Source organism: Anabas testudineus, chromosome 14 (genome assembly GCF_900324465.2).
Source record: "Anabas testudineus chromosome 14, fAnaTes1.2, whole genome shotgun sequence".
Lineage (NCBI taxonomy): Eukaryota > Metazoa > Chordata > Actinopteri > Anabantiformes > Anabantidae > Anabas > Anabas testudineus.
The window spans coordinates 19708768-19733720 of NC_046623.1; the positions used below are offsets into that span (position 1 = coordinate 19708768).

Consider the following 24953-nt stretch of genomic DNA (forward strand, 5'->3'; position numbering starts at 1 on the left):
TGCTTTGTTGCCTCTTGACCTGGACCACCTGCCGTCATAAGGAGAAATGAATTCCCAACTTTAACAAGGTTTCCTACAGTTTGATGTCAGGGTGTCTGCAAGCTGAAGCTCAGAAGAAGCTGGTGATGCAGCAGAACAATGACAAACATCAAAGTGAATCTAGTACAGAACTACTTCAAAGACACAGAATCTATCTTCTGGAGTGGAATGGGCAGAGTCCAGACTGTGGGCTTTGGTACAGATGCAGAAATCTAAATAACATCTTTAAAATGAGCCAACGCGTGTGTGCAGTGCGTTAGAGTGAGTTTATTTCTGCTTCAGTCAAACAAGTAGCGAACCGTACAGTATTCCAGGAGAAACAAAGAAAATGGAAACAAATAAGTGACACGTATATTTGTAGACATTTTCCTGCTGTGTTTTGGTCCACAATGAAATCAAGTTGGGGTCAGAATACAAAATTAGAATACAGGACATTAAGAACAGGTTCCCGAAGAGGAAAAGGTTTTACCTTCTGCTCCACACATTTACCAATAAGTATTTATATGGGGACAAGCTGTTATCACCTGCTAAATGCCGACATCAGCAAACATTTAAAAGTTAATTCAGCAAAGTAACAAATTCTGGACATTTGTGCAATGTTTTAGTGCCTAATATTCATTGTTGAATGTGAGCACACCAACAGCTTTAAATTGCTAATTTAGAGAACATTGGTCACGTCAGTGGCTGGATTTTATAAATTGTTCCTTAGTAACCAATAATTAATTTCAACATTGGTGACTATTGCCTAAACTTCACATCAATAGATGAAACAGTGCAGCTTTTAAACAACAGTGAAGCTCTACGGCACAGATGATGAGGCTAAAATCTGGCTCTCGATTCACACTCAGAAACTCAGCCGTCATGAAGGGTTCTGACCTGCTAGGGCTGCAAGCGAGAAGTCTGAGGATTCATGAAGTCAGCAGGATTCAGTAACTTGTCCAAGCCGACTTGAGCACTAATCATTTCTGTGTGAATTTAGAGTCAGAGGCCAAATTACAGACATGGAACCAACGCTAGGGTAAAAAAGAAAACACTTCAGTACAGGAAGAGGTAGTCTGAAACCCCTTCAGTAGAAACATTAACACGCTAAATATTTAGTGGCACAAGGGGCATCGGATTTTTTCTGAAGTTTGTTTACCTGCATAAATCTCTGAAACGCGAGTCTTTTTCTCTCATAATGTCACCTGATATTTTTAGTTAAGGCTCTGGTTTATCAGTAGGTTCAGGGTGCACCACCTGTTTCCAGGAGGTCATCCTCATCTTCGTCTTCTGCTCGGCTTCTTGGCTCGCTGTTGTTTCTTGAAGTCTATAAGACAGTCGGCGGCCTCTGAGATCGGAGTGAAGGATCTGATGGGAGAGTTGCTGATCCTGAACTCAGAGACTGAGTCATCTTCGTCGTCATCCCGCAGGTCAATGACATCTCTGTAAAACGTATGAACAGACATCAACATGATTCTGAAACGGAAACGTACATCCATCTTATGCTACTTTGTACTTTCAAAGGGAAAATTTAGATTTTTACTGCACTATATTTATGCGACAGCTTAAAACTTCGATAGAAACTAAAACCAAAAGACATTTTTAAAGTTTAAAAGTCACAAAAAAATAATAAAAAATCTAATGACTAATAACAAATTTTTTTGGCATAAGTTCTTCCACCACAGTTAAACTGTTTTACTGCTAAATGACAAAATCTTGCTCAGTGTGTTCCAACTAATATTTTTTAACTTCCTGTTTGATTTCTGGCGTAATACCCTCCAGTTTCTTTATCTGGTTTTCATGTCAGAAGCTGCGACTATTATGGATTCTTTCAATAGTGATGAAAACATTTGTGTTAAACAACCCTTCTCAGATTTGAACTTTTGGTTTTTGTGTTTTCTATGTTATTAGAATTGCAACGATGAGTTGTTTAATGCATTAAGAGGTAATTAGACTCCAATTGGCATTTAAATTCAGTAAAAACACTTCTCAGGTCTTTAGGTTTTGGTCGTACACAAAGTTCTGTTAATTGTAGTAAGTGGAGCGAATGCTTTTCTTTGACTTGTTTCATTAAAGCTAATTGCAACTATTTAAAACATTTTTTTGTAGAAATATCTCCCAAAATTTAACTGTGAAGCAGTTCTGTTATCAACCCCACTGAAGACTGCAGAACATGTACATTTAGTCATTTAGCAGACGCTTTTATCCAAAGCAACTTACAAGGGTAGGCAGGGTCAGCGTAAGGAGGTCTTGCCCAAGGACCTCTACTTGAGGTAGACCACAGCTGGGATTCAAAATACGAACCCCAGTCTCCCACATGGAAGGCAGTGATCTTACCACTACACTAACCAGAACAGCTCCAGTAGTGGATTTGAAAACAAGCCACAAATTCCTTGCTTCATGTTTTAATGTTATGTCTGTATTTGTTTCAGACTTGTGGTATGTTTTTAAGTCTTTCTTTAGACCTGACACTGAGTTTTAATTCCTAATACATTTATAATGGTGTAAACCTCAGACAGCAGTTTAACAGGAGCTTAGGATAAGGCACTACAACCAGACACAAAGTTTGTTTCCTACCAATGTGAGAGATGTATAAGTACTTTATATGAAATAGTGTTGCTAAGATATCTTACCCTGGCTGGAGTTTGGACGGCCCGGCCTCTGTGAACACAGAACACATCAGAACAATAAGAACTGAACCAAAGAATGACTGAGGCAGTAATTTTCAAGACACTGACTAATTATAGTTTTAGATCTGGTGAAGATGTTTTCAAACTAGTTGGGAGGTCGATGACATAGGTTTGCTTAATGTTGACAAAAAAAACAATGAATGTGTTGTGACCCCTCTAACCCTGTTGACATTGATATGACAGTTGGCGAGTTCTACTATAAAGCAGCGCGAAGCTGCACACGCTAGTGTGTGTTAAACCATCAGCAAAGTTCAGCCCTGCAGCTGAGTTTAAGGTGCCATGTTGCCCTTTTCCAATAATGCTGGGGAGTGTGTATGAGACACAGAACAATGGTTCAGCAGAAAGAGTTCAGAGGAACTCAGAGTCACTGTTTTGGGAAGATCCCATCTGATTGCAGGGCTACACTAAGATCACAGATCACATCACATCACAGGATTGGATTAATCATGACATCTGTGGAGGCACGTGCATGTTGCTGTGCGATGATAGCCACAGCTTTGTAAGAAGGAAATAGTCAAAGGAAAGGAGCTACAGCCTGCATTTGTTTCGTCAAAGTAAGAGCAGAGGTTTCAAGCTCACGCTGTGATTCTGAAGGAGACAGCTGAGCTCAGACAGGCTAAGGTACAATGAATTGGATTCCACGTTTTCCCTCTGCCATGCAGACTCCCCTTTATATCTTTAGTCTGGAGCAGAGATGCACTCCTGTCCCACCTAGATTATTAAATGCAACCCCCAGGGCACGTGTCAGGGTTTATACTGACAGAGGACTGAAGACTGCAATTCACTTTGCCCACATAATGAATCGCTCAGACGTCCTGTCCTCTCACTTCTCCTCTAGCTGCATGTATCTCAACTTCACTCACTGGACTGCTGTGTGTGGTCCCCTTTGCATGATTTTTAATAACTTTGGTGATTGCGACTTTCCATCTGCTTCACATGTACTTTGCGACACTATCAAATGTTACCACGCTCACACTAGCATTTAGCTCCAAACAGCCTCACTGAGCTGTTAGCATGGCCATGTCTGAGCAGTGTCACACTAAGAGATGGTCAGTTTACCTGATTCCATGTTTTCAGTTTGCTCCAGAGCCGACAGTAGATTTCCTTTCTGAAGGGTGAGAGACAGAAAAAAAAATATGTACATGATTAACAAACAGGTGACATAAAGACAGATTTTGTCATGTCAGTTAATTCAGTATAATTTTTGCTTGCTTGTGTTAGGGAGGTAGCATCCAGCTTAAATGACACTTACTGTGTCTGTCTTTGATGCCTGTTGTTGGATGCAGCGCTCCGTGTGATGACTGTAGTCTCTCAGAGGAACAGCTTTCTGGCAGATGTAACACTTCTCTTGGTTCCTGGAAAATAAAAACATGACTGAATAAAATAGAAACTGTCTGAAACATGGAGCTCTTCCAGTGAGAAACAGCAGGTCTTACCGATCAATGTTAGAGGGGTTGTGAGTGTCTTCATCAGTCACATCTGCTCTCCTTGTTCTCTTCCTACGTGGCTTTAAAGATGCTGAGGTGTGGAGAGCAAAAGGAAAGCATCCCTTTAAACCACCAGAACACCACAGCTGACATTTGAACATTTCAACCAACAGCATCACATTCACACATTTTGCTTTTCAACTCCACTCCACTGAAAACTAAAGGGCATCTATCCATGGAGACATGCCTGGATCGGCCTTGGCTTAGAACCTCTGAGGGAAACCCTGAACCATCGCTGCTATGATACCGACTATGAATCCAGTTCAGTCCACTCCAATCAAGTCTCTGCAGGTAGCAAGGGACAGAAGAAAACTTAAACACTTTCACTCACTTTGGAACGAGTTGACTTCAGGCCTCCTTTCGTTAACGACGGCCACCTCTCCATCGCAGTATGCTGCGTGAATCTCGATCTCTGTCACAGGGAAGGACCCCTGACAGATGGGACAGTCAATGTTGCTCTCAGGAGGGCTGGCGACTGGTTCAAGTTCAGGAGATGCTGATCTTTGCAGCTTCTGATCCTTTACCTCTTCCACATCTGCACCCCTGGTGTCGTCCTCCATTTCCTCTTTTCTCACATTTTGTCCTCCAACACTTCTGCAGACAGGGGTGTTTTCCTGCATCTTTCTGTCCACTGTGACTGAAATCAGTCAAATACAAATGTATTTTCAGCTGACATGCACTTTCATGTCTAACAAAAGCAACTATGACATAGCCTACATGGTTAAACACATACAGTTTTGTGTTGCATTTGTTTGATTCGAGTATATTTGTGGCCTTACCATCCACCTCCATCTCCTCCTCTGTCTCCTTTTGGTCAGCTGCTGGGGAATCGTCTCGGAGAATCATCTCGACGTGAGGCAGCTCTGGACTTCCAGGTTGGAGCTGTGAAGAAATCCAAGTGAGTCAATCTGAGTCTTTCTGCTGATCACAAAATATTTATTAACATTTTAAAGACATGACTACATTTTATTGTTCATGACCTATTTGATTCAGATCAATAAAAACATCTTAAACAGATGCTTGAGGACAAGTGTGAAACAGGACAAACTGTGGCGAAAAGCTCTGTTCTCAGAATGAATTTTTCACTTATGAGGGTGGTACCCGTGGTGATGGGGTACCACTGGGGGCTGTAACTCCCAAACTGGGAGAGTGGCTCCAACAGATCCCAGAAACAACATCTGAGATCTCTGTCCAGAAGAGTGCAGTCCTAGGAACAGCTAAGATACTGTGCAGGACCCTCAAGCTCCCAGGCCTCTGGTAGAGGACCCGAGCTTGAAGGAATAAGACCGCGACTGGGGAATCCAAAGTAATAAAAAGTATTTAATCTCAGATCCCTTTCAAGACTTATGATCGGTCCCCTGACTGAGCTCAATCAATAGTATTTGTGAGACTCAACATATGAACTCACCTGTGCTCCATTGTCAGGGGCCATTGTCAGATCTTGTGTGCCGTCATTGTCGCTCAGCTGGGTCTCTGTTGTGAAAAACAGATTGAGCAGTCAACAGATTACATTCAGTCTAGAGCAGTTGATTTAACTACCGAGTACAACTTTAACCACCTCTCTAAACCCTAAAATGTGATGAGGAAAAGCTCCATCCAATAGCTCTTAAAGGTTAATTGCTACCTGCAGACTGGATGTCATATGAAATGTGAAAATGTGTGATTATCTTCAGACAGGTAAATGGCGTGTGGCTGTGAATCAGTGATCAGCAACTGATGGCCCACAGGCGGGATCATGAGACCGCTGCAGAAAAAGCCAGTCCACAGGCAACACGTGCCAATTTATTATTAATAAATATGTTTCACCCACATCCACAAGCTTCACATGTCAACATTCAAGCGGATCAGTCAGAGGTAGCTACAGCTAATTCACCCCGTCTCTGGGAAATGTAGTAAACTACTGATCATGGTTCACTGAAGGTGGGATTGTCCTTTAAGACACAATATAACAGAACTGTTAAATAATAAGAAAAATCAGAAGCTTCCATACCTGGACAAACCTCACAGTCGCTCTCTTCATCTTCTCCGCCCTCATTCTTCTCTTTTTCCTCCTTCTCCGTTTTCTCCTCTTCCTCCTTATTGCCCTCTTCCTCTGCCTCAGCTGGAGAAGAATCACCTGCTTCCTGCTGTCTTTTTCCTCTTAGTCTCAGACCACGTCTGAAAATGTACATGTGATCTCATTTAATAAAACACATGCACGTTAGAAAGAAGTCCAAACCCAACTGTGCACATGAATTGAGTGTTTCTGTAGTCAAAAAGAAGTTGGAGCAGCTTGCCCCTCTAACCACAGGGTCAGCAGTTCAATCACCAGCCTCATCTCTTCGATGAACCCAGTTGGTTCATAGGTGGTCATAGGCTGTGTGTAAAGATATACAGTTTAAGGCTGTGGGTGTGTGTCCCTCACTTAGCATCTGCTAACTGATCAGACTGATTACTGATGACACCTAGTGGCAAAAAGACAATAAAGTCCAACAGTGGCTGATCATCTTTGAACACTTTGTGTCTTTCCCTGAATATAAACATTTATTATTGTTTGTCATTTATTCTGTTTTGCTGATGTCCATCAACAATTAACATTACATCGTCTTCATTTTCAGACCTTTGCTGAACTCTCAACTGTTAGGGTGGCGGCTGTGGGTCAGTTGGTAAAGCTGTGGTCTGAAGGCGCCTTAGCCTTAAATATTACTGCCTGTTAACCAGAATTTCCCCAAAGGCGTCGATAAAGTACGTAAAAGAGGACTTTTACGAAAACGATTCAAAAATAAGGATTCTTCATTTTAGGAACGTTTTGCATCGTGTTTACATGTTCACAATAGCAGAAAAGTGACAAAACGTCAGCTGTACAGAGTCTGACGAGCAAATAAATGAAAGAATAAGAAATTAAAGTAGCTCCTCTGTAGCAGCTTTCATTTAATGATCGGATAATATTCAGGAAGGTTTTACCTTGGAGGAAGGCGAGGTTCAGATGGTCCAGCAGGTGACTCCGGTGAATGGGACGTCTGGGAAATCGGTGAAATAAATAGATAAATAAAAACACAGTGATCGTTTGTTTTCATCAAGTCTGTTTTAGCAAATTCAGAAATAACAATACCCATAAACTCTGTTCCATCAGTGTAGAAAAATCTAACAGGATTCAATATTCAGTAGTAATTCTGCACTTTAAACTCACAGGATCCATATCAGACATACTACTGAGTGGATTACTGATCAAGTCTTCCAGGAGGACCTCAGTTAGATGATTAGCATTCACAGAAACCTCATTACTGTACCTGAGGCAGTGGCAGGATAGGATCCCCCCATTTAGCCTTCCTCAGCAGATGCCTCCGAGCCTCCTTCAGACTCTTCTCATACACCTCAAACTGAGCCACAATCACCTGAGAGCATAGACAGACAGAAAAGTGAGATATTAGATATTATGACATGATGGTGATAATTAAAATTTATATAGAGAGACATCCATTGGTCACTGTTTTCAGAGCAGACACCAGGTACCCGCCCACACAGTGACTGTTCGGTTGTTCTGAGTGTGAGCAGACGCTGCCCTTTAATCCTAGTCCATGAAATACAAACTGAAATAACAAGTACACTTCAGTCTATGAGCTCATCAATGACTCCATCATTCAAAAACACACGCGTTTGATAAAACAAATCTTCACCTGTGTGTAGCTGTCTGGGTCTAGGCCTCGAGGACAGAAGGGAATGCCCCAGTAGTAGTGAACCGTTGGTCCCCCTGCAGGGTCCCTATATGTGGTCAACGGCCCGTTGGCGGCCCCCTGACTGAGCTGTTGTCTGCAGAACAGGAAGAATCAGATTAGTCTGTTGGAGCTGGTCCCTTCCTTCTGAAACACACCTATGAGAGCGGATGTGACCACAGAGAGATACATGCTGCAACCAGCCCAGTGCTGTAGAAGATCTTCTGATCTACACAGCCAACTGTAAGAATTGGGGAGGTAGAGTGAAGAACAGATTCCACTAAATAACAGCACAGTCTGGATGAAAATGTCCTGAGTCGGTTACTGTCTGCGGGCTTCAAGGATCTGGAGCCACTCTGTTCTAAAAGTCTCCTGTATGTTATTAAATAGATAGTACAAATTGATATAATATTGTATTACAGACAACCTAGTTTTCTAAATAAACTATCAGGGTTTGATTTTGTGATGCCGTGGCCTTTTTCTCCACCTGCAGTTTGACCCGGTCATCTGTGGAGAAGCTGCAGCCGTGCCATCTGCCTGACGAACAGGTCTCTCCTCTGGGAAGACCGGGCTGGGAGATCCCACCGGCTACAAATAAGGCAAAATAGTGTTAAAAAGAGAGAGAGAAAAAAAAACAAAAAACTTTTGAGCTCCCTGGGAAAACTGCAACTAAACAGACCTAAAGAATTAATTAGATGTGTAACTATATTATGTTAATGCAGAGAAATTCTGGTACATGCAGCAGCTACGACAAATTTCATTATTAAATTACTGTGCATTTACCCTTCAACAGCTGATCTATAACGAAAATATCAACCATGGATGGGTTATGTGGGCAATGTTACTAGCTATTTTTGATGTACCGGTAATATGTTTTTAATGTCATTAAAAGTTGAAATGTAATGTATGTTGCTGTAACTAATCAAGTGTCAATGAACTAAGGGTTCCGAAAGTGAATCTGACACCAAGACCTCCCCGATGCTCCCACAGTTAATGTGATATCGTGAAAATCTGATATGTCTTGTCGTGAGAGGACGTCTCACCTGCTTTGTGTGGCTTTACATAAAGGAAACAACACTATGTTTGTACACAACATGTGGCAAGAGCCGTCAGCTTCAAGTCTGGTGATGTGTTCAGGGATCGTACAGAGTATAGATAATCCACATTGTTTGTTTCAGACTGTGGATTTGGGGAATCATTGCACGTCTACAGTAACTAAAAAAAGGAGGCAGCAGAAACCAGACGTCCAACCACAGAACTAAAAATCTTAGTACCGTGATGTTGTTTTCGTCCTCGTCAGACCACATCAGCGTCATGTCACTGGTCAGCTCTGTCTCAGTTGAGTTGCAGTCTTTGGATTTTTCATTCAGCTCCTGAGCAGCATCTGCAACCAGAGCACAGAACCCAGTAACAATATTCCCAGTAAAACAGTAGATAATGACCATCAGGTCTGCTTAGTGTGGGATGTTATGCTGTACCCGACTCTGGTGAAGTGGTGATCTTGTTAAATCTGCCGTCCTGACTGTGATCAGTTTTGTCCTATAGTCAAAAAGCATGAACATCAGAGCAGGAAGTTGGAGATGACAGTATGTGAAGGAATGAACGGTGGTGCGCTTTGAAGTCAGAAAATCAGAGATCAATAAAAACATCATGAATCAATTATTTACTCCGAAACCAACCCATAAATAGAAACTGTTTAGTTACTAGAAACAAGCAGAGGCAGGATTTCTGACTGACCCAGACACAATACGAAGATGTTTCCCTTCTGGAAGCTGCAGAAATTCACATTGAAATTCTTTCTATTTGTATATTTTGCTGGTAGTTCCTGCAACACCTTTACATGGGAAGTGTAAACCTTTACTCTCACATTGATGCCGTACTGGTACTTTCAGTTTCTCTGATACTGCATACAGACAACTACACCATAACTCACCTGCCCTGGACTCTTCACTTCACCGTTTGATCCTCTGAGCTCTCCATCCGAAGAAGCAACAGGTGAGTTCTTGACATCAGGACGAATCCTCTGTTGCTGTCCAGTACTGCAGAACACTGAGCTTGTAGAACAGCTGGAACTTTGCTCTGTCTGTTCTCGATCTGTCTCTTTGAATGCAGGACTTTTGCAGATCGCTGATCTTTGCCTGGGGGGGATAATGTTGGGAAAACTGGGGCTTCTTGGGAATACCGGGCTCTTAGGCCGACAAGATGTGGACCTCAGAGTAGAGCTTAAACTATCCTGAGAAAAGAACACAAACCCTGAGTTTTCACAGACTTGAGGTTTGCAGCTAAATGGAGACCCCTCATTCTGAGCACTCCTGCCAAATACTGGACTTTTATCACACTCTGGAATCAGCTCTGTCTCTACGCCGTCACCCTGATCAGTGTCAGAGAATACAGGACTTTTACGACACACTGTGAAGCTACTGGGGCTTTTTGGAAATGTCTGGCTCTTGGGTTGAGACTTTCGAGTTGAGGTCCAAGTGTCCTGAGAGCAAAGAACAAAGCCTGAGGTTTTGCAGGTTTCCAACAGGTCCTGGCTCAGCCGTGGGACACAAACCTTTGCTCTGCAGCCAGTCAAGGGGAAGACAGGAGATTTTCGAGACTGACAGTCGTCGATCTGGGTCGAGTCAGAGCTCTGTATGTCAGCAAAGTCATAAACATACAGAGCAGCAAGATTAAATCATTAAATAGATTTGGAGGTGGAAACCTGTAGTGTGATGGTTCTTTCATAGTTTGGTTTTGGACTACATTTTAAGTAGTACAGCTTATTACCTGTAACAAATAAACACTCACATATAAGAAAACCAGTGATTAATGATTGACAATAATCAACAATAACAAGCCTGTGGTGAATCCAGAGGAACTGAGAGAGACTCTGAGCTGCAGGGAGACGCCAGAGAGTAGATCTTCTGACTCTGCGACAAGTCCGGCATCTCCGGCAGAGGACTTCTGTCTTTCCTTGTCCACTTTTTATTCCGGTTATTATTTTCATCTCCAGTTCTTTTTGCTTCTGGGAAAAGACTCATAAAAATGTAATTTCATAGTATAATGAAATATCTCCTGCCATGTGTCTAGAGGATTAAACTGTCCCAGGACTCACCCTGGTTTAGGTCTGTCTCTTGAGGACAGTCGTCTTCTGAAGCTCCCTGATTGAGGGCCGATGACATCTTCCCATCCGAGTACAAGAGTTTCCGTCGAGTGCAGATTCTGAGAGAGGTTTCAGCATCAGTGAGCAGACTTTGACTGTGGGAGGGTGGGCACAGTTGTGTCTGGCCGAACATCTACAGAAGAAACATGACGGTTTTATTTTTTGTTTTGTGTAGGAAGAAAAAAATTAAATAAAAGAGACATATACAGTGAGGGAAAAAATTATTTGAACCCCAGCTGATTTTGTAAGTTTGCCCACTAACAAAGAAATTATCAGGCTATAATTTCAATGGTAGGTGTATTTGAACAGTGAGACACAACAATGACAAAAAAAAATCCAGAAAAATGCGTTTCAAAAAGAGTTATAAATTAATTTGCATTTCCACGAAGGAAAGAAGTATTTGATCCCTTCGAAAAATGTGCTTTAGTACTTGGTGGCAAAACCTTTGTTGGCAATCACAGAGGTCAGCCGTTTCTTGTAGTTGGCCACAAGGTTTGCACACATCTCAGGGGGGATTTTGGCCCACTCCTCTTTGCAGATCCTCTCCAATGTTTGGCAACTCGAACCTTCAGCTCCCTCCACAGATTTTCTATGGGATTAAGGTCTGGAGACTGACTAGGCCACTCCATGACCTTAATATGCTTCTTCTTGAGCCAGTGATTTGTTGCCTTAGCCGTGTGTTTTGGATCATTGTCATGCTGGAGTACCCAACCACGACCCTTTTCAATGCCCTGACTGAGGGAAGGAGGTTCTCACCCAACATTTGACGGTACATGGCCCCATCCATCCTCCCTTTGATGCGGTGCAATTGTCCTGTCCCCTTGGCAGAAAAACACCCCCAAAGCATAATGTTTCCACCTCCATATTTGACAGTGGGGATGGTGTTTTTGGAGTCATAGGCAGCCTTCCTCCTCCTCCAAACACAGCGAGTTGAGTTGATGCCAAAGAGCTCGATTTTGGTCTTATCTGACCACAACACTTTCACCCAGTCTTCCTCTGAATCAGTCAGATGTTCAGTGGCAAACTTCAAACGGGCCTGTAGATGGGCTTTCTTGAGCAGGGGGACCTTGCGGGCACAGCAGGATTTCAGTCCTTCACGGCGTAGTGTGTTACCAACTGTTTTTTTGGTGACTATGGTCCCAGCTGCCTTGAGATCATTGACAAGTTCCTCCCGAGTGGTTCTTGGCTGATTCCTCACCGTTCTCATTATCATTGAAACTCCACGAGGTGAGATCTTGCATGGAGCTCCAGACCAAGGGAGATTGGCAGTTAATTTATGTTTCTTCCATTTGCGAATAATTGCACCAACTGTTGTCACCTTCTCACCCAGCTGCTTGGCGATGGTCTTGTAGCCCATTCCAGCCTTGTGTAGGTCCACAATCTTGTCCCTGACATCCTTGGAAAGCTCTTTGGTCTTGGCCATGGTGAAGAGTTTGGAATCTGGATTGATTGATTGCTTCTGTGGACAGGTCTCTTTTATACAGGTAACGAGCTGAGAGGGCTGCCAATGTCAGCTCGTTACCTGTATAAGATCCACCTGGGAGCTAGAGATCTTGCTGACGGATAGGGGTTCAAATACTTATTTCCTTCATGGAAATGCAAATTAATTTATAACTCTTTTTGAAACGCATTTTTCTGGATTTTTTTTGTCATTGTTGTGTCTCACTGTTCAAATAAACCTACCATTGAAATTATAGACTGATCATTTCTTTGTTAGTGGGCAAACTTACAAAATCAGCTGGGGTTCAAATAATTTTTTCCCTCACTGTACATACACACACTAATCCGAACCGGTTTGACTTTTGTATTTCTAACTCATTATACAAGGTAGACAGGTAGCATTAAGGGCCTTGTCTAAGGGCCCACACTGGATATTGTCCTAACCGAAGTCAGTGGCACTAACCACTGCGCTTTCCAGTGCAAGGACAAGGATAAGACATTCATGGACAAGAGATGAGAACAGGAACTATTGGAATGCTGCTACACAAGTAACCCTAGTGAGCGGGGCTACATGAAGAGGATGTGGGAACTATGGATACTTCGAAACCCATCATCAAGGCTAACACCAAAATAACTAGTAGCACAGTGCTCTAATATCTGCAAGAAACACCTGATGTCACAACTAGAGATTGATGAGATACAACACAAATGCTATGCAAGGGGAAGCCAGGACGACAGGTCAGTGGGTAGATATTGCCATCATCCTCCTCACAACTAGAGATTGGGTTCCAAGCCCCAATAATAACAGCTTAATGCAAGAGCAGCTGACTGATCATAAAGAAGAACCAGGTGCTTAAGAAGTACAGTAACATGATCATACCTGAGGCCTTGGAGACTGCCAAGCAAAGGCTTACAGCCCTGGCTACCCAGATGAAGAGATACACCAGAGAAGTTGAGACCAGGAGAATAAACAGGACGTTCTCCACTGAGCCATCCAAGGTGTACTCACAGTGGCAGGATAATTACAACATCAGAACAGAACAGCAACAACTGGAGACTAAACAATACTGGAAAAGCATATGGGAGAAGGAGGCATCACATAAGAGTAATGCCCAGTGGCTGGTGGACTTGAGAGCAGACCACAGCAACCTTCCTGAACAAGAACCAATAACCATCACAATGGCAGACATTCAAGAGAGGGTCTCGGGTATGAAGAACTTGACAGCACCAGGTCCTGACATGATCCATGCCTACTGGCTAAAGAAGCTAACCTCACTCCATGAGCGCCTGGCGGCACAAATGAACAAGCCACTAGTGGATGGAACCCATCCTGAATGGCTAACAGAAGGCCGGACAGGCCCGTTCCTGAAGGACCCCCAGAAGGGAGCAGTCTCATCCAACTACCGCCCAAAAACCTGCATCTGCACAACATGGAAGCTTCTGTCAGGCATCATAGCAGTTAAGATGAGCAGGTACATGGATCAATACATGAGCAGTGCCCAGAAAGGAATTGGTAGTAACACCAGGGGAGCAAAGCACCAGCTACTGGTAGACGAAGCAGTCACCCGAGACCAGACAGACCAACCTGTGCACTGCCTGGATTGACTAAAAGAAAGTCTATGACTCAATGCCTCACACAAGGATCATGGAATGCTTGGAACTATACAACATCAACAGGACTCTAAGAACCTTCATCCAGAACTCAGTGGGAAAGTGGAAAACAACCCTATAGGCCAACTTCAAGCCGATTGCCCAAGTCAACATCAAATGTGGCATATACCAAGGAGATGCTCTGTCCCCACTGCTGTTCTGCATAGGCCTGAACGCCCTCAGCCAGATCAACACCAAGACTGGCTACGAATACCGACTATGGAATGCCACAACCATCAGCCACCTCCTCTACATGGATGACATCAAGCTGTATGCCAAAAGCGAATGAGACATCAACTCGCTGATACATACCATCAGGATATACAGCCAAGACATCGGAATGTCATTTGGACTGGACAAGTGTGGTTGGATGGTAGCAAGGAGAGGAAAAGAAGTCAGAACTGAGGGGATAGAACTACCAGAAGGCAAGATAGCAGATGTTGAGGATAGCTACAAATACCTTGGAACCCCACAGGCAAATGGTAACCACGAAGAGGCCTCAAGGAAAATAGCAACCACATCCAAAGAGTAAGACAAGTCCTGAGAAATCAGCTGAATGGGAAGAACAAAGTCCAGGCAATCAACACCTACTCCCTCCCAGTCATCAGATATCCTGCTGGCATAATGAGCTGGCCAAAAGAGGAGATGGAAGCCACGGACATCAAGACAAGGAAGCTCCTTACAATGCACTGAGGGTTTCACCCTAAATCCAGCACCCTGAGACTGTACGCTAAGCGGAAAGAAGGAGGCAGAGGATTAGTGAGCATCAAAGCCACTATCCAGGATGAAACAACTAAGCTCCATGAATACATCAGGAAGATGGCCCCAACTTATGGCGTGCTTAGCGAATACCTCAGGCAGCAGGCTCCAGAGTTCAAAAATCTAAAATATATATATGATATAACGATTTTATTGTATTTTATTCCTTTTAGTTCTTTTATATTTTTAAATTTTATTTAAAAAAAAAAGAGCACTTTTCTAAACATATGTTACAAAGTGCTTCACATGACAGACAAGAAACGCATGTAGCCCAACAAGATCAACTTGAGCAAGCACTAGGCAAACAGTGGAGAGGAAAAACTCCCCCTAGGGGAAGAAACCTCCAGCAGAACCAGGCTCAAGTTAAACGGCCATCTGCCTCGACCGGTTGGGGAGCAGGAAACAGTTATACAAACAAAACAATAATACAAACAACTACCACATCGGTCCTTGGGGAGACCAGTTCCAACGTAAAGACATTGTAATCTAATGGAGAGTCTTCCCAAGGACAGATTTGTTTTAGCTTACAGAAGATCGTAAAAGGCTCGCCGGTAGAGGTATGTTTTAAGGAGAGTGTTAAAAGATGTTACTGAGTCAGCTGATCTTATATCCTCGGGTAAGCTGTTCCAGAGTTTAGGGGCTCTAACTGAAAAGGCTCTGTCACCTCTAGTAGTCATTCTGACATCAGGGACATACAGAAGATTTCTACCAGAGGATCTCAGGCTACGTGCAGGCTCATAAGGCTTTAAAAGCTGGGATAAATAGCTGGGGGAAAGGCCATGCAGAGCTTTAAAAGTTATTAATAAAATCTTAAAATCAATCCTAAAACATACTGGCAGCCAGTGTAAGGAAGCTAATACAGGAGTGATGTGATCGTATTTTCTTTTTCTAGTTAAGAGTCTTGCAGCTGAATTCTGAACAATCTGGAGCCGATTAATAGATTTCTGGCTGAGACAGGTGAACAGACTGTTGCAATAGTCAAGGCGTGAGGAAATAAATGCGTGTAAGATTACTTCAGTGTCATGAAAAGAAAGAATTGAACGTATTTTGGAAATATTTCTAAGATGATAAAAACATGCCTGGACAAGCTTTGTGACATGATGCTCGAAGTTAAGTTTACTATCAAACCAAACACCAAGACTTTTTGCAGTGGGCTTAGAATTAGCTAAGAGAGAATCTGTGCAGGGCAGAATGTGTTTGGCTACACGTTGTGGACTGATGACAACTATTTCTGTTTTGTCAGAATTCAGCTGCAGGAAATTTTGAGCCATCCAGCTTTTTATCTCATTTATACACTCATGTAAGGAACTCAGTCCCCCGTGGTCTGATATCTTAAAGGGACAGTACAGCTGTGTGTCATCAGCATAGCAGTGAAAAGAAACACCATGTTTGCGAATAATATGTCCCAAAGGGAGCATATACAAAAAGAACAAGATTGGCCCCAGCACTGAACCTTGTGGGACTCACTACTTCACTGGAGAAAAAGACGACTTGTAGTTATTAACTGTAACACAAAACGATCTGTTGGACAGGTATGAGGAGAACCAGTCCAGTGCAGTGCCTTCTATCCCAGCCCAGTGCTTTAGCCGGTCTAACAAAATTTGGTGGCAGCACTAAGATCAAGGAGGACAAGAATAGAGCACAAACCAGCATCAGAAGCCAACAGAATGTCATTGGTTACCTTCAGTAGGGCGGTCTCTGTGCTGTGGTGTTTGCGAAAACCAGATTGCAATTCGTCAAAGATGTTATAGTTGTCTGCAGCTAGAAATAAGTGTTTAGACACGTACTTTTCTAAAATCTTTGATATGAAGGGTAGTTTGGAGATTGGTCTGTAGTTTTCGGGGGATGAGGGATCTAGACCAGGTTTTTTCAAAAGAGGTTGCACAGATGCAATTTTAAAATAATCTGGCACAATCCCAGTGGACAGAGAAGTATTGAAAATATTCAGGAGAGAGGGAGCAAGCGAATCAATGATCGAGATTAAGAACTTAGTTGGGATGACATCAACTGGGCTGGAAGATGGTTTCATTTTAGATACAGTTTGTAGTAGCTCAAATACGGTCATGGGAGGAAACTGGCTTAAAGTGCATTCTCTAAAAGGGTGTGAAACTATGACTGGTGAGGAGTTGGGGATGACAGAAGCTCTGATTGATTCTATTTTATCATTAAAATAGGTTAAGAACTTCTCACAGTCTGCATCACTTTCGGCTGGGATGCTAGGAGGGGTTGGGTTTACTAACTTGTCAACAGTCTGAAATAAAAATTTAGGATTATGGCAGTGAGCAGTGATCAGGTCTGAGAAGTATTTAGATCTGGCGTTCTTTACCATCGTATTGTAGTGGAGTAATGCTTCTTTCATAGCTTCATAATGCCCTTGAAGTCCGGTTTTCTTCCATCTCCGCTCAGCTTTCCTACACTCAGCTTTACAACTACGAATGCTGACATCTATCCAAGGCTGTTTGTTGGTGTCTTTACGAGACACATTAGCAGTTTTTAAGGGAGCAGCAGCCTCTAGCGCAGAGGCACAATTATTGTTGAAAAGGCAGACAATATCATCAACATGTGATGTGCAAGAAATACCCTGCTTCAACACAGAAAAGATGCTAGTGAATTTAGCTGCTGACTGGCTGTTAAATAGATGGCATTTAACTGTGGATTTCTGAGGTACAGTGATTGGATGAAGACAAGTATCAAATAGGACACATTTACGATCAGAGATGGAGTCCTTTAACTCAATAGAATTTAGAGTCAAACCTAAAGTGAATATCAAGTCAAGGGTGTGGCCCTGGTTATGGGTCGGACCTTTGACATGTTGAACCAGGTTGAAAGATTCAGTAAGATTGATAAAATCATTTGCTAGAGTATTAGTATTATTGTCAATATGAAGGTTAAAGTCTCCAGCAATAATGACCTTATCATACCTCACAACAATGTCAGCAACAAACTGGGAAAACTCTGACAAAAAGTTACCATTAGCTTTTGGTGGGCGGTAGATGACAGTACAACATACAGGAACACAGCAGTGGATAAGAAATGACAGAGCTTCAAAGCTGTGAACCTGTTTAAGTGATAGCATTGAGCATTTGAATTGATTTTTAAAGACCACAGCAACACCACCACCCCGACCACTTAATCTAGGGGAGGTAAAATAAATGAAATTAGGGGGACAGAGCTCCTGCAACTGGATAGATTCACCTATCCTCAGCCAGGTTTCATTTAAGAAAAAGAAGTCTAGATTCTGAGAGAGGATAAAGTCGTTTAAGAGAGATGTTTTTTTTAGAGAGGGATCTAACATTTAGAAGACCAAGTCTTGTAGTAGGAGAACTAATATTAGTACTGGGGTTGGTCAGAGGCCTAACAAGATTAGAATAGTTTCTTTGTGCTGCTCTGTGACCTGTTTGCTGTCTGCCATTGATGATAACTGGAATAATATTGACACTGATTGGACCTTTGAGGGAGCTGGTGAAATGCCTCACTGATGAGGAGTAACACCTGCTCCCCCCTTGATGATAACCTGTGACAGGTGTGTTGTCCTGAGATGGTACAGAGTGGACAATACAGCTAGAGGAGAGAGAACTTAGGTTAGTGGGGATCACAGAACAGAGAGGGGAAGTGAGGGGAGCAGATCCCTGAGGTGAAGGTAGGAGATGAGGATCTCCAGGTGGTAAAAGGAGGGACCGTCAGTCATGAGGAGTACACTGAATGGCGTGCTGTACATTAGCAGCGAGCATGCGGCTGCCATGACGGCTGGGATGCAAACCATCATTCCTGAAAAATGAGGGTCTATCCCAGAAGAGGTTAAAGTTGTCAATAAATCCAAGATGCTGAGACATGCAGGCAGACTGGAGCCAGGTATGAAGACTAAGGATTCTGCTGAAACGTCCAATACCTCTGCCTAGAGTGGGAATAGGGCCAGAAATAAAGACAGACTTGCCACAGGACTTTAAGAAGCTAAAAAGGGCATTAAAGTCCTTCTTAGTCAGTTCAGAGTGCTGGCGAGTGGTGTCACATGATCCAACGTGAACAATGACCCGGACAATGGAAGACGGAAGTGAGTCTAACAGACTCGGGAGTTTATCCAGAATTACCGGGACTGTGGCACCAGGAAAGCAGTGAGTAGCTGCATTGAAGAACCGGATGTGTCTGGTTATGGAGTCTCCAACAATTAAAGTGGTCGGAGAGAAGAGGGGCTGAGGAGAGCGTTCCGAGCTGGAGCCATTGAAGTTGTGTCCATGTTCAGAGCGCACGCCGTGCACCTGAGATGAGCGCTGAGCTGTAGCCGCGGCTACAGACACGGGAGAGGGGGGGCGATGAGGAGCAGCCGGCTCCACCGACTCAGAGCTCGGGAGTCCTCCGGAGCATCTGAGCACGGCCTCCTTCAGGATCCTCCGGCGAGCAGACCTTGTCGAAGTCCGCGAGTGTTGCGCCAGCTGAGTGCTGGTGGCGTTCCGGGCCGGGCAGTTGTTACAGTCGGCGGGCGTCGATGCTGGTTGGAGTTCAAGATCCGCGGGAGCCGGGGCCGAAACTCCGTCAGCTGGGTGGTTCGGGGCGTCGGAGGTCAAGGCCGCGTAGCGGTTGGAAATGTTTATCTGGAGACGTGAAGGCTCCTGGTCCCAGTTCCTCTTCTTCCCAAGCGTCACAACTTCGGCCCACGACGGCTGATGGTTCGGAGTCGAGCAGAGGGAAGGTCTTGGACAGCTGGAGGGATCCCACGGAGCCGTATCCTGGAGGGCCGTGGTGAGTGAGAAAATCCGCTTGGACTGCTCCGAGGCCACATCGACGACGCTGGTCAACAAGGACTCCTTCTGTCGAAGTTCATCAGACAGGCGACGGATGTCTTCCTTCAGGTCAGCGATCTTCTTGTAGGCTCTCAGAAGCAGCACGTTGTCCTCTCTGGGCGAAGTTGGTGCTGGAACAGCGGCCGCCATGTTGAGCTCAGACAAGAGAAATGTTTGTTAATTGTGAAATAACCACGAAAAGGTGTAAAATAACCAGTTTGAAAACACAGTTTAAAGGTAGATCGAGTTTATATGGATATATGAGAAAGTGAGAAATACAACGAGAGCAGTACAAAGAGATTAACAAAGTTTAGAGCAGAGGAGTTACGAACCCAAGTTTCGCGTGCGTCCAATCAGTACAATTCCAAGATGGCGTACAATTCCAAGATGGCGTCCCACAGCACTAACCTGCCTATGCAAACTAAAACCACTGTCCACCTTAACACCCAGGTATGTGATGGTAGGTTTAAAATATTGTTGTAAAGGGCCCAGGTCTACAAGAGAGGACCCACTGTTGGACCCACTGTCGGATGTACTTCCTGAGGAGACTCAGGTCCTTCAACGTCTGCAGCACCATGCTGTGGATATTTTATGAGTCTGTAGTGGCCAGTGTCATCTTTTATGCTGTGGTCTGCTGGGGCAGCAACATGAAGGTGGCAGACACTAACAGACTAAACAAACTGATTAGGAGGGCTGGCTCTGTTCTGGGGGTGGAGCTGGACCCTCTACATGTTGTTGCTGAAAGGAGGATGCTGTCCAAACTCCTCTCAATCTTGGACAATCCCTCCCACCCACTGCACAGTGTGTTGGTTGGACAGAGGAGCACGTTCAGCCAAAGATTTATTAACATTAAATGTTCCACAGAGAACCACAGGAGATCCTTTCTACCTGTGGCAATCAATCTGTACAATTCCTCCCCCCTCTGTAAGGTGTGGGGGAAGTGATACTGTCATAACCTTGCTGTGCATATATTGACCCAATTTCATTTATCTATTTACATATTCTGTATATATATTGAGTTTTTCGGTATTGATGTTATTGTGTATTTATGTTTGTGTATTTATGTTGGTGTTGGATCTTTCCTGGTTGTGGTTCCTTTTCTTTCTGTCTGTTTTGAGAACAATGGTAATGAGGCAAAACAATTTCCCTCTGGGATCAAAGTTTTTTGAATCTTGAATCACTCGGACCAAAGACAATGACCTCTGTCTTTTTCTCATTAAAATGGAGGAAATTTAGAGCCATCCAGGCTCGTATTTCATCCAAACATTTCATTAATGAGCCCGTGGCAAAGCCATTCTTCTGTTTCACTGGTACATATATCTGGGTGTCATCAGCATAACAGTGAAAGGAACAATTTTGCTTTCTAAAAATGGAGCTAAGGGGAAGCAAATACAGGGAAAAAAGCAGACACTCCCTGACACTGTTCAGAGAGGTGTACCATTTACCTTCACTGTAAATTTCCTGCTTAAGAAGGGCCTAAAAGTTCTCAATAGGGTTTAAGTCAGGTGAATAAGGGAGCCATGTCATTAGTTTTTCACCTTTACGGCCTTTACTGGCCAGCCACGCAGTGGAGTACAGTGATGCATGTGATGGAGCGTTGTCTTGCATAAAAATCAAAGTCTACTTGAAAGATGCAGACTTTTTCATGTACCAGTGCTTGAAGAGAGAGTCTTCTAAAAATTGGCAGCAGGTCTGACAGTTGATTTTGAGTCTCTTTTCAACTCAAAAAGGTCTAACTAGCTCATCTTTAATAATACCTGCCCATACCAGTACCCCACCTCCACCTTGCTGGCGTCTGAGTCGAAGTGGAGCTTTGTGTCCGTTACTGATCTAACCATGGGCCCATCCATCTGGTCTGTCAAGTGTCACTCTCATGTCATCAGTGCCTTTGAAAAACCTGTCTTCAGATATTTCTTGGCCCATTCTTGACGTTTCAACTTATGTGTCTTGTTCAGAGGTGGTCGGGTTTCAGCCTTTCCTAGCTTGGCCATGTCTCTGAGAACTAAACACCTCATACTTCTTGACACTCCAGGTAGGTTGCAGTTGTGGAATATGGCAGCACTGGAGGATAAGGGGTTCTTGGTAGCGTCATGTTTGATTCTTCTCAAATCTTTGGCGGTTAATTTGCATTCTTTCTTCTCGACACATTTCTTACAACCCTGTTGACTATTTGGTATAAAATGTTTGATGATTCTGTGATCACGCCCCAATATCTTAGATATTTCCAGAGTGCTGCATCCCTGTGAAAGACTTTACAATTTTTGACTTTTCAGAGTCAGTCAAATCTCTTTTTTGGCCCATTTTTTTTTTATTTCACACATGACTGTGTTGCCTCCCATAAGGACAACATCATCCTGAAGTTCGCTGATGACACGGCAGTGATAGGAAAGATCACTGGTGGGGACGAAGTAGCCTACGGGAGGGAAGTGGCCAGTCTGGTGGCATGGTGTGAGGACAACAATCTCACCCTCAACACAGTCAAGACAAAGGAGATGATAGTGAACATGAGGAAAGAGAGCTCAACTCACCAGCCACTGTTTATCCGAGAGCTTGAAGTGGAAAGGGTGAGCAGCTTTAAATACCTGGGGGTCAACATCAGTGAGGACCTCACCTGGACACTAAACACCACCCAACTAGTCAAGAAGGCACAACAAAGACTGTACTTCTTAAGAAGGATGAGGAAGTTTGGTATGTCTCCCAAGATCCTCAACAGCTTCTACAGCTGTGTTGTGGAGAGCGTCCTTACCAGCTGCATTACTGTGTGGTACGGCAACACTACTGTGGCAGACCGTATACGTTTGCAGAGAGTGGTGAAGACTGCTGAGAAGATCATCAGAACTCCACTGCCCTCTCTGCAGGCCATTTACCATCGTAGAGTTCACAGGAGAGCTGTTACCATCCTCAAAGACCCCACACATCCCCAACACGGACTGTTCACACTTCTCCCCTCAGGACGAAGGTACAGGAGTGTGAAATGCAGGACGTCCAGACTAAGCAACTCCTTCTTTCCCTCAGCCATCAGACTCTTAAATGCATAACTTCCATAACATACAATATGTTACCATATTAATGATACTGCTGCTGTACTATTTGCACATTTTGTACTGCACTATTTTGCACATGCTACTTGCACATACTTTATTTTATTAACATTACCTGATTCTATTTATTTACTTGTATTCTATTCTTATTTCTAAGCCCTATTGTATTGTACTGTTTTAAGCTCTTGGCATTCACTGTGGATGGCAAAGAAAGAATTTCATTGCACATTGTTTCCTCACTGTGCATATGACAATTAACACTTTGAATCTTGAATCTTTTTCCTGAGGAGAAGAATCTGCCTAATAATTATGCACACGTTGATATAGGGTGTTGATCTCCTTAGACAACACCCACCCTCATTACACAAATACACATCACTTGATATACATTACATCCAATAAGCATTCAAATTATGGATAAAATGATGATATGGTCAAAAATAATCACTTGCCTAATAATTGTGCACATGGTGTATATATTGCACTTCTACCCCATGGAACTGAAAGAGCTGTTTCTAGAGCTATACAGTTATATTTGAAAGGACTTTAACCTTAAACACTGTAAAGTGCCTTGAGATGACATCTGTGGTGATTTGGCGCTATACAGATAGAATTGAATTGAGTTGAATTGAACTTCTCCCTGTCAACTGAATGTAATGTACGTCTGCTAGAAAATATAATGCTCTGTACTCACACTTTCTTGGATGGCCTTCATCATGGCCTCTTCCTCTTGCTGCAGTCTGGACGCAGTGACACTGGCTTCCTGCTCACTGAGGCGCATAGCCAGGTCCATCATCTCCTCCTCCGTCATCTCTAAAACAAAAACATGCATCAACAAAGTAAAACTTCAGCTTTGAATATGTTGGAAATCCACAATAATCTCTGTTGTGGTGTCAATTCTGAATTGGATTTCCCTTATAACATTTGATTGAATATATTAGTGTCCATGGTTTTTCTTCATTAATATGAAAACACAGAGAGGTCACAAAATATCAAAAAACCTCATGTTATGTTTTTATCAAAGGAGCGCTACAGCTGAGTTTTCACATCACAAGTGAAAAAACAGCAGCTTGTGACAGTTCAAATTAGGATTTGTGTTCTGGACAAAAACAGACTGTTCAGCCCTGTATGTAAATCCACCACGTGTCGAACTCCTTTCCTCAACTTGTTCTTTAAATTTCATCTGTCATCACCCAGCGATGTTAGAAACCATGTAATGTACCTTGAGGTTGTGATTTGTTCTCCCCGTCTCTCCTGCGTTGGCCTCTTGCTGAAGTTGGTGGCAGAAGTGAAGACGAGAACTCTTCCTGAAAGAAGAAACAACTCTGAGTGTGTCAGTATCAAATGCAGATCAACACATGAAGAAACCCACTCTAACTAATATAGATATTATACTTTATACCACAGTAAACCTTCCCTTGTCAGCACAGCTCTGATGAGAGAAGACGCTGACATGTCTTCACCTTGTCCTCGTCCTCCTGTGCATTTCCTTCCATCCTTGGACTTTCATCCTGGGCTGTTTGTTTCTGCAGAGACATCTCGAGCTGCTGCTGAGCAGAAACACAACAAGGCCGAGGTGTCACATCTTCTGCTTATTGCATTCAGAACCACATGTAGTTCCGATGATCATTATTACTACTATTATTATTATTATTAGGATTATTATACATTACACAGAATAGGAAGCTTCGGAATTCAGTGTCTATAACTTTGGACGGTCCCCTTCGTAGACTAGAACACAGGTGCTGCTCATGTCAGTACCTGCTGATGAAGACTTCTTCCTCTTCCTCTCATCTGTCCCAGACAAAGAAACTCTGTGTTAAAGTTGAAAAGAGCTGGTTTAGGGATTAAATCACATGTCAATCAGTCCACACATACCCAGTTAACTCACACAGCGCGGAAACAGCGCTAAATACAAGTTCTTTTAGTCACACGTCCAGCAACAACACCAACCGTTGTTTTAACGTGTGAGTTTAAAACCACGAAACAAACTAAATCCACTAAAAACACTCACAGCAGAGTTTTGGTGACTTTCGCGGCGCCATATTTATTTCTGTCCACGCAACCACGTGACTTCTACGTGCATACGTAATTTTGGGCGTCATTCGTGCTGCCTTCGCGGACTGTCGTTTTTTCCCCCAGAAAACTGCCTTCGAATGGAGACGATAATGGGTCAGCATGGCCGCCATTTTGGTACAGGGGGACCCCCTCTCCTAATGCGTATCTGCGTTTGAAGGCAAATCGTCAGAACTC

The 24953-nt window shown here is 43.3% G+C and overlaps 1 protein-coding gene across 11 annotated transcripts; it reads right to left on the bottom strand.

The window, feature by feature from the left end:
- Positions 1-286: 286 nt before the first annotated feature.
- Positions 287-24814, bottom strand: uimc1 (ubiquitin interaction motif containing 1). Of its 11 annotated transcripts, none has more exons than XM_026371647.2 (23): positions 24715-24814; positions 24374-24494; positions 24164-24247; positions 23923-24007; positions 23395-23513; positions 10985-11165; positions 10728-10894; positions 9821-10519; positions 9366-9426; positions 9162-9271; positions 8375-8475; positions 7852-7984; positions 7465-7569; positions 7139-7194; positions 6186-6352; positions 5604-5668; positions 4975-5077; positions 4527-4832; positions 4145-4226; positions 3961-4063; positions 3768-3816; positions 2652-2679; positions 287-1461 (listed from the first exon to the last, which is right to left on the bottom strand). In XM_026371647.2, exons 3-23 carry the CDS (start codon positions 24236-24238, stop codon positions 1296-1298), a joined length of 2961 nt encoding a protein of 986 aa, XP_026227432.1. In that variant the 5' UTR covers positions 24239-24247; positions 24374-24494; positions 24715-24814; the 3' UTR covers positions 287-1295. The 11 variants fall into 11 exon arrangements, with proteins under 11 accessions (XP_026227432.1, XP_026227427.1, XP_026227428.1 ...); XM_026371642.2 differs by having other exon boundaries at positions 24164-24250; positions 24462-24494; positions 24715-24793; XM_026371643.2 differs by having other exon boundaries at positions 24462-24514; positions 24715-24792.
- Positions 24815-24953: the final 139 nt, after the last annotated feature.

Excerpts from the sequence above, each read along its gene's own strand:
- uimc1 (XM_026371642.2), bottom strand. The coding sequence starts at position 24,494 with ATGAGAGGAAGAGGAAGAAGTCTTCATCAGCAG. Across the intron at positions 6,353-7,138 it reads GAACCTCGCCTTCCTCCAAG|ACGTGGTCTGAGACTAAGAG; the intron begins GTAAAACCTTCC and ends GTACATTTTCAG. Across the intron at positions 4,833-4,974 it reads GGAGGAGATGGAGGTGGATG|TCACAGTGGACAGAAAGATG; the intron begins GTAAGGCCACAA and ends GACTGATTTCAG.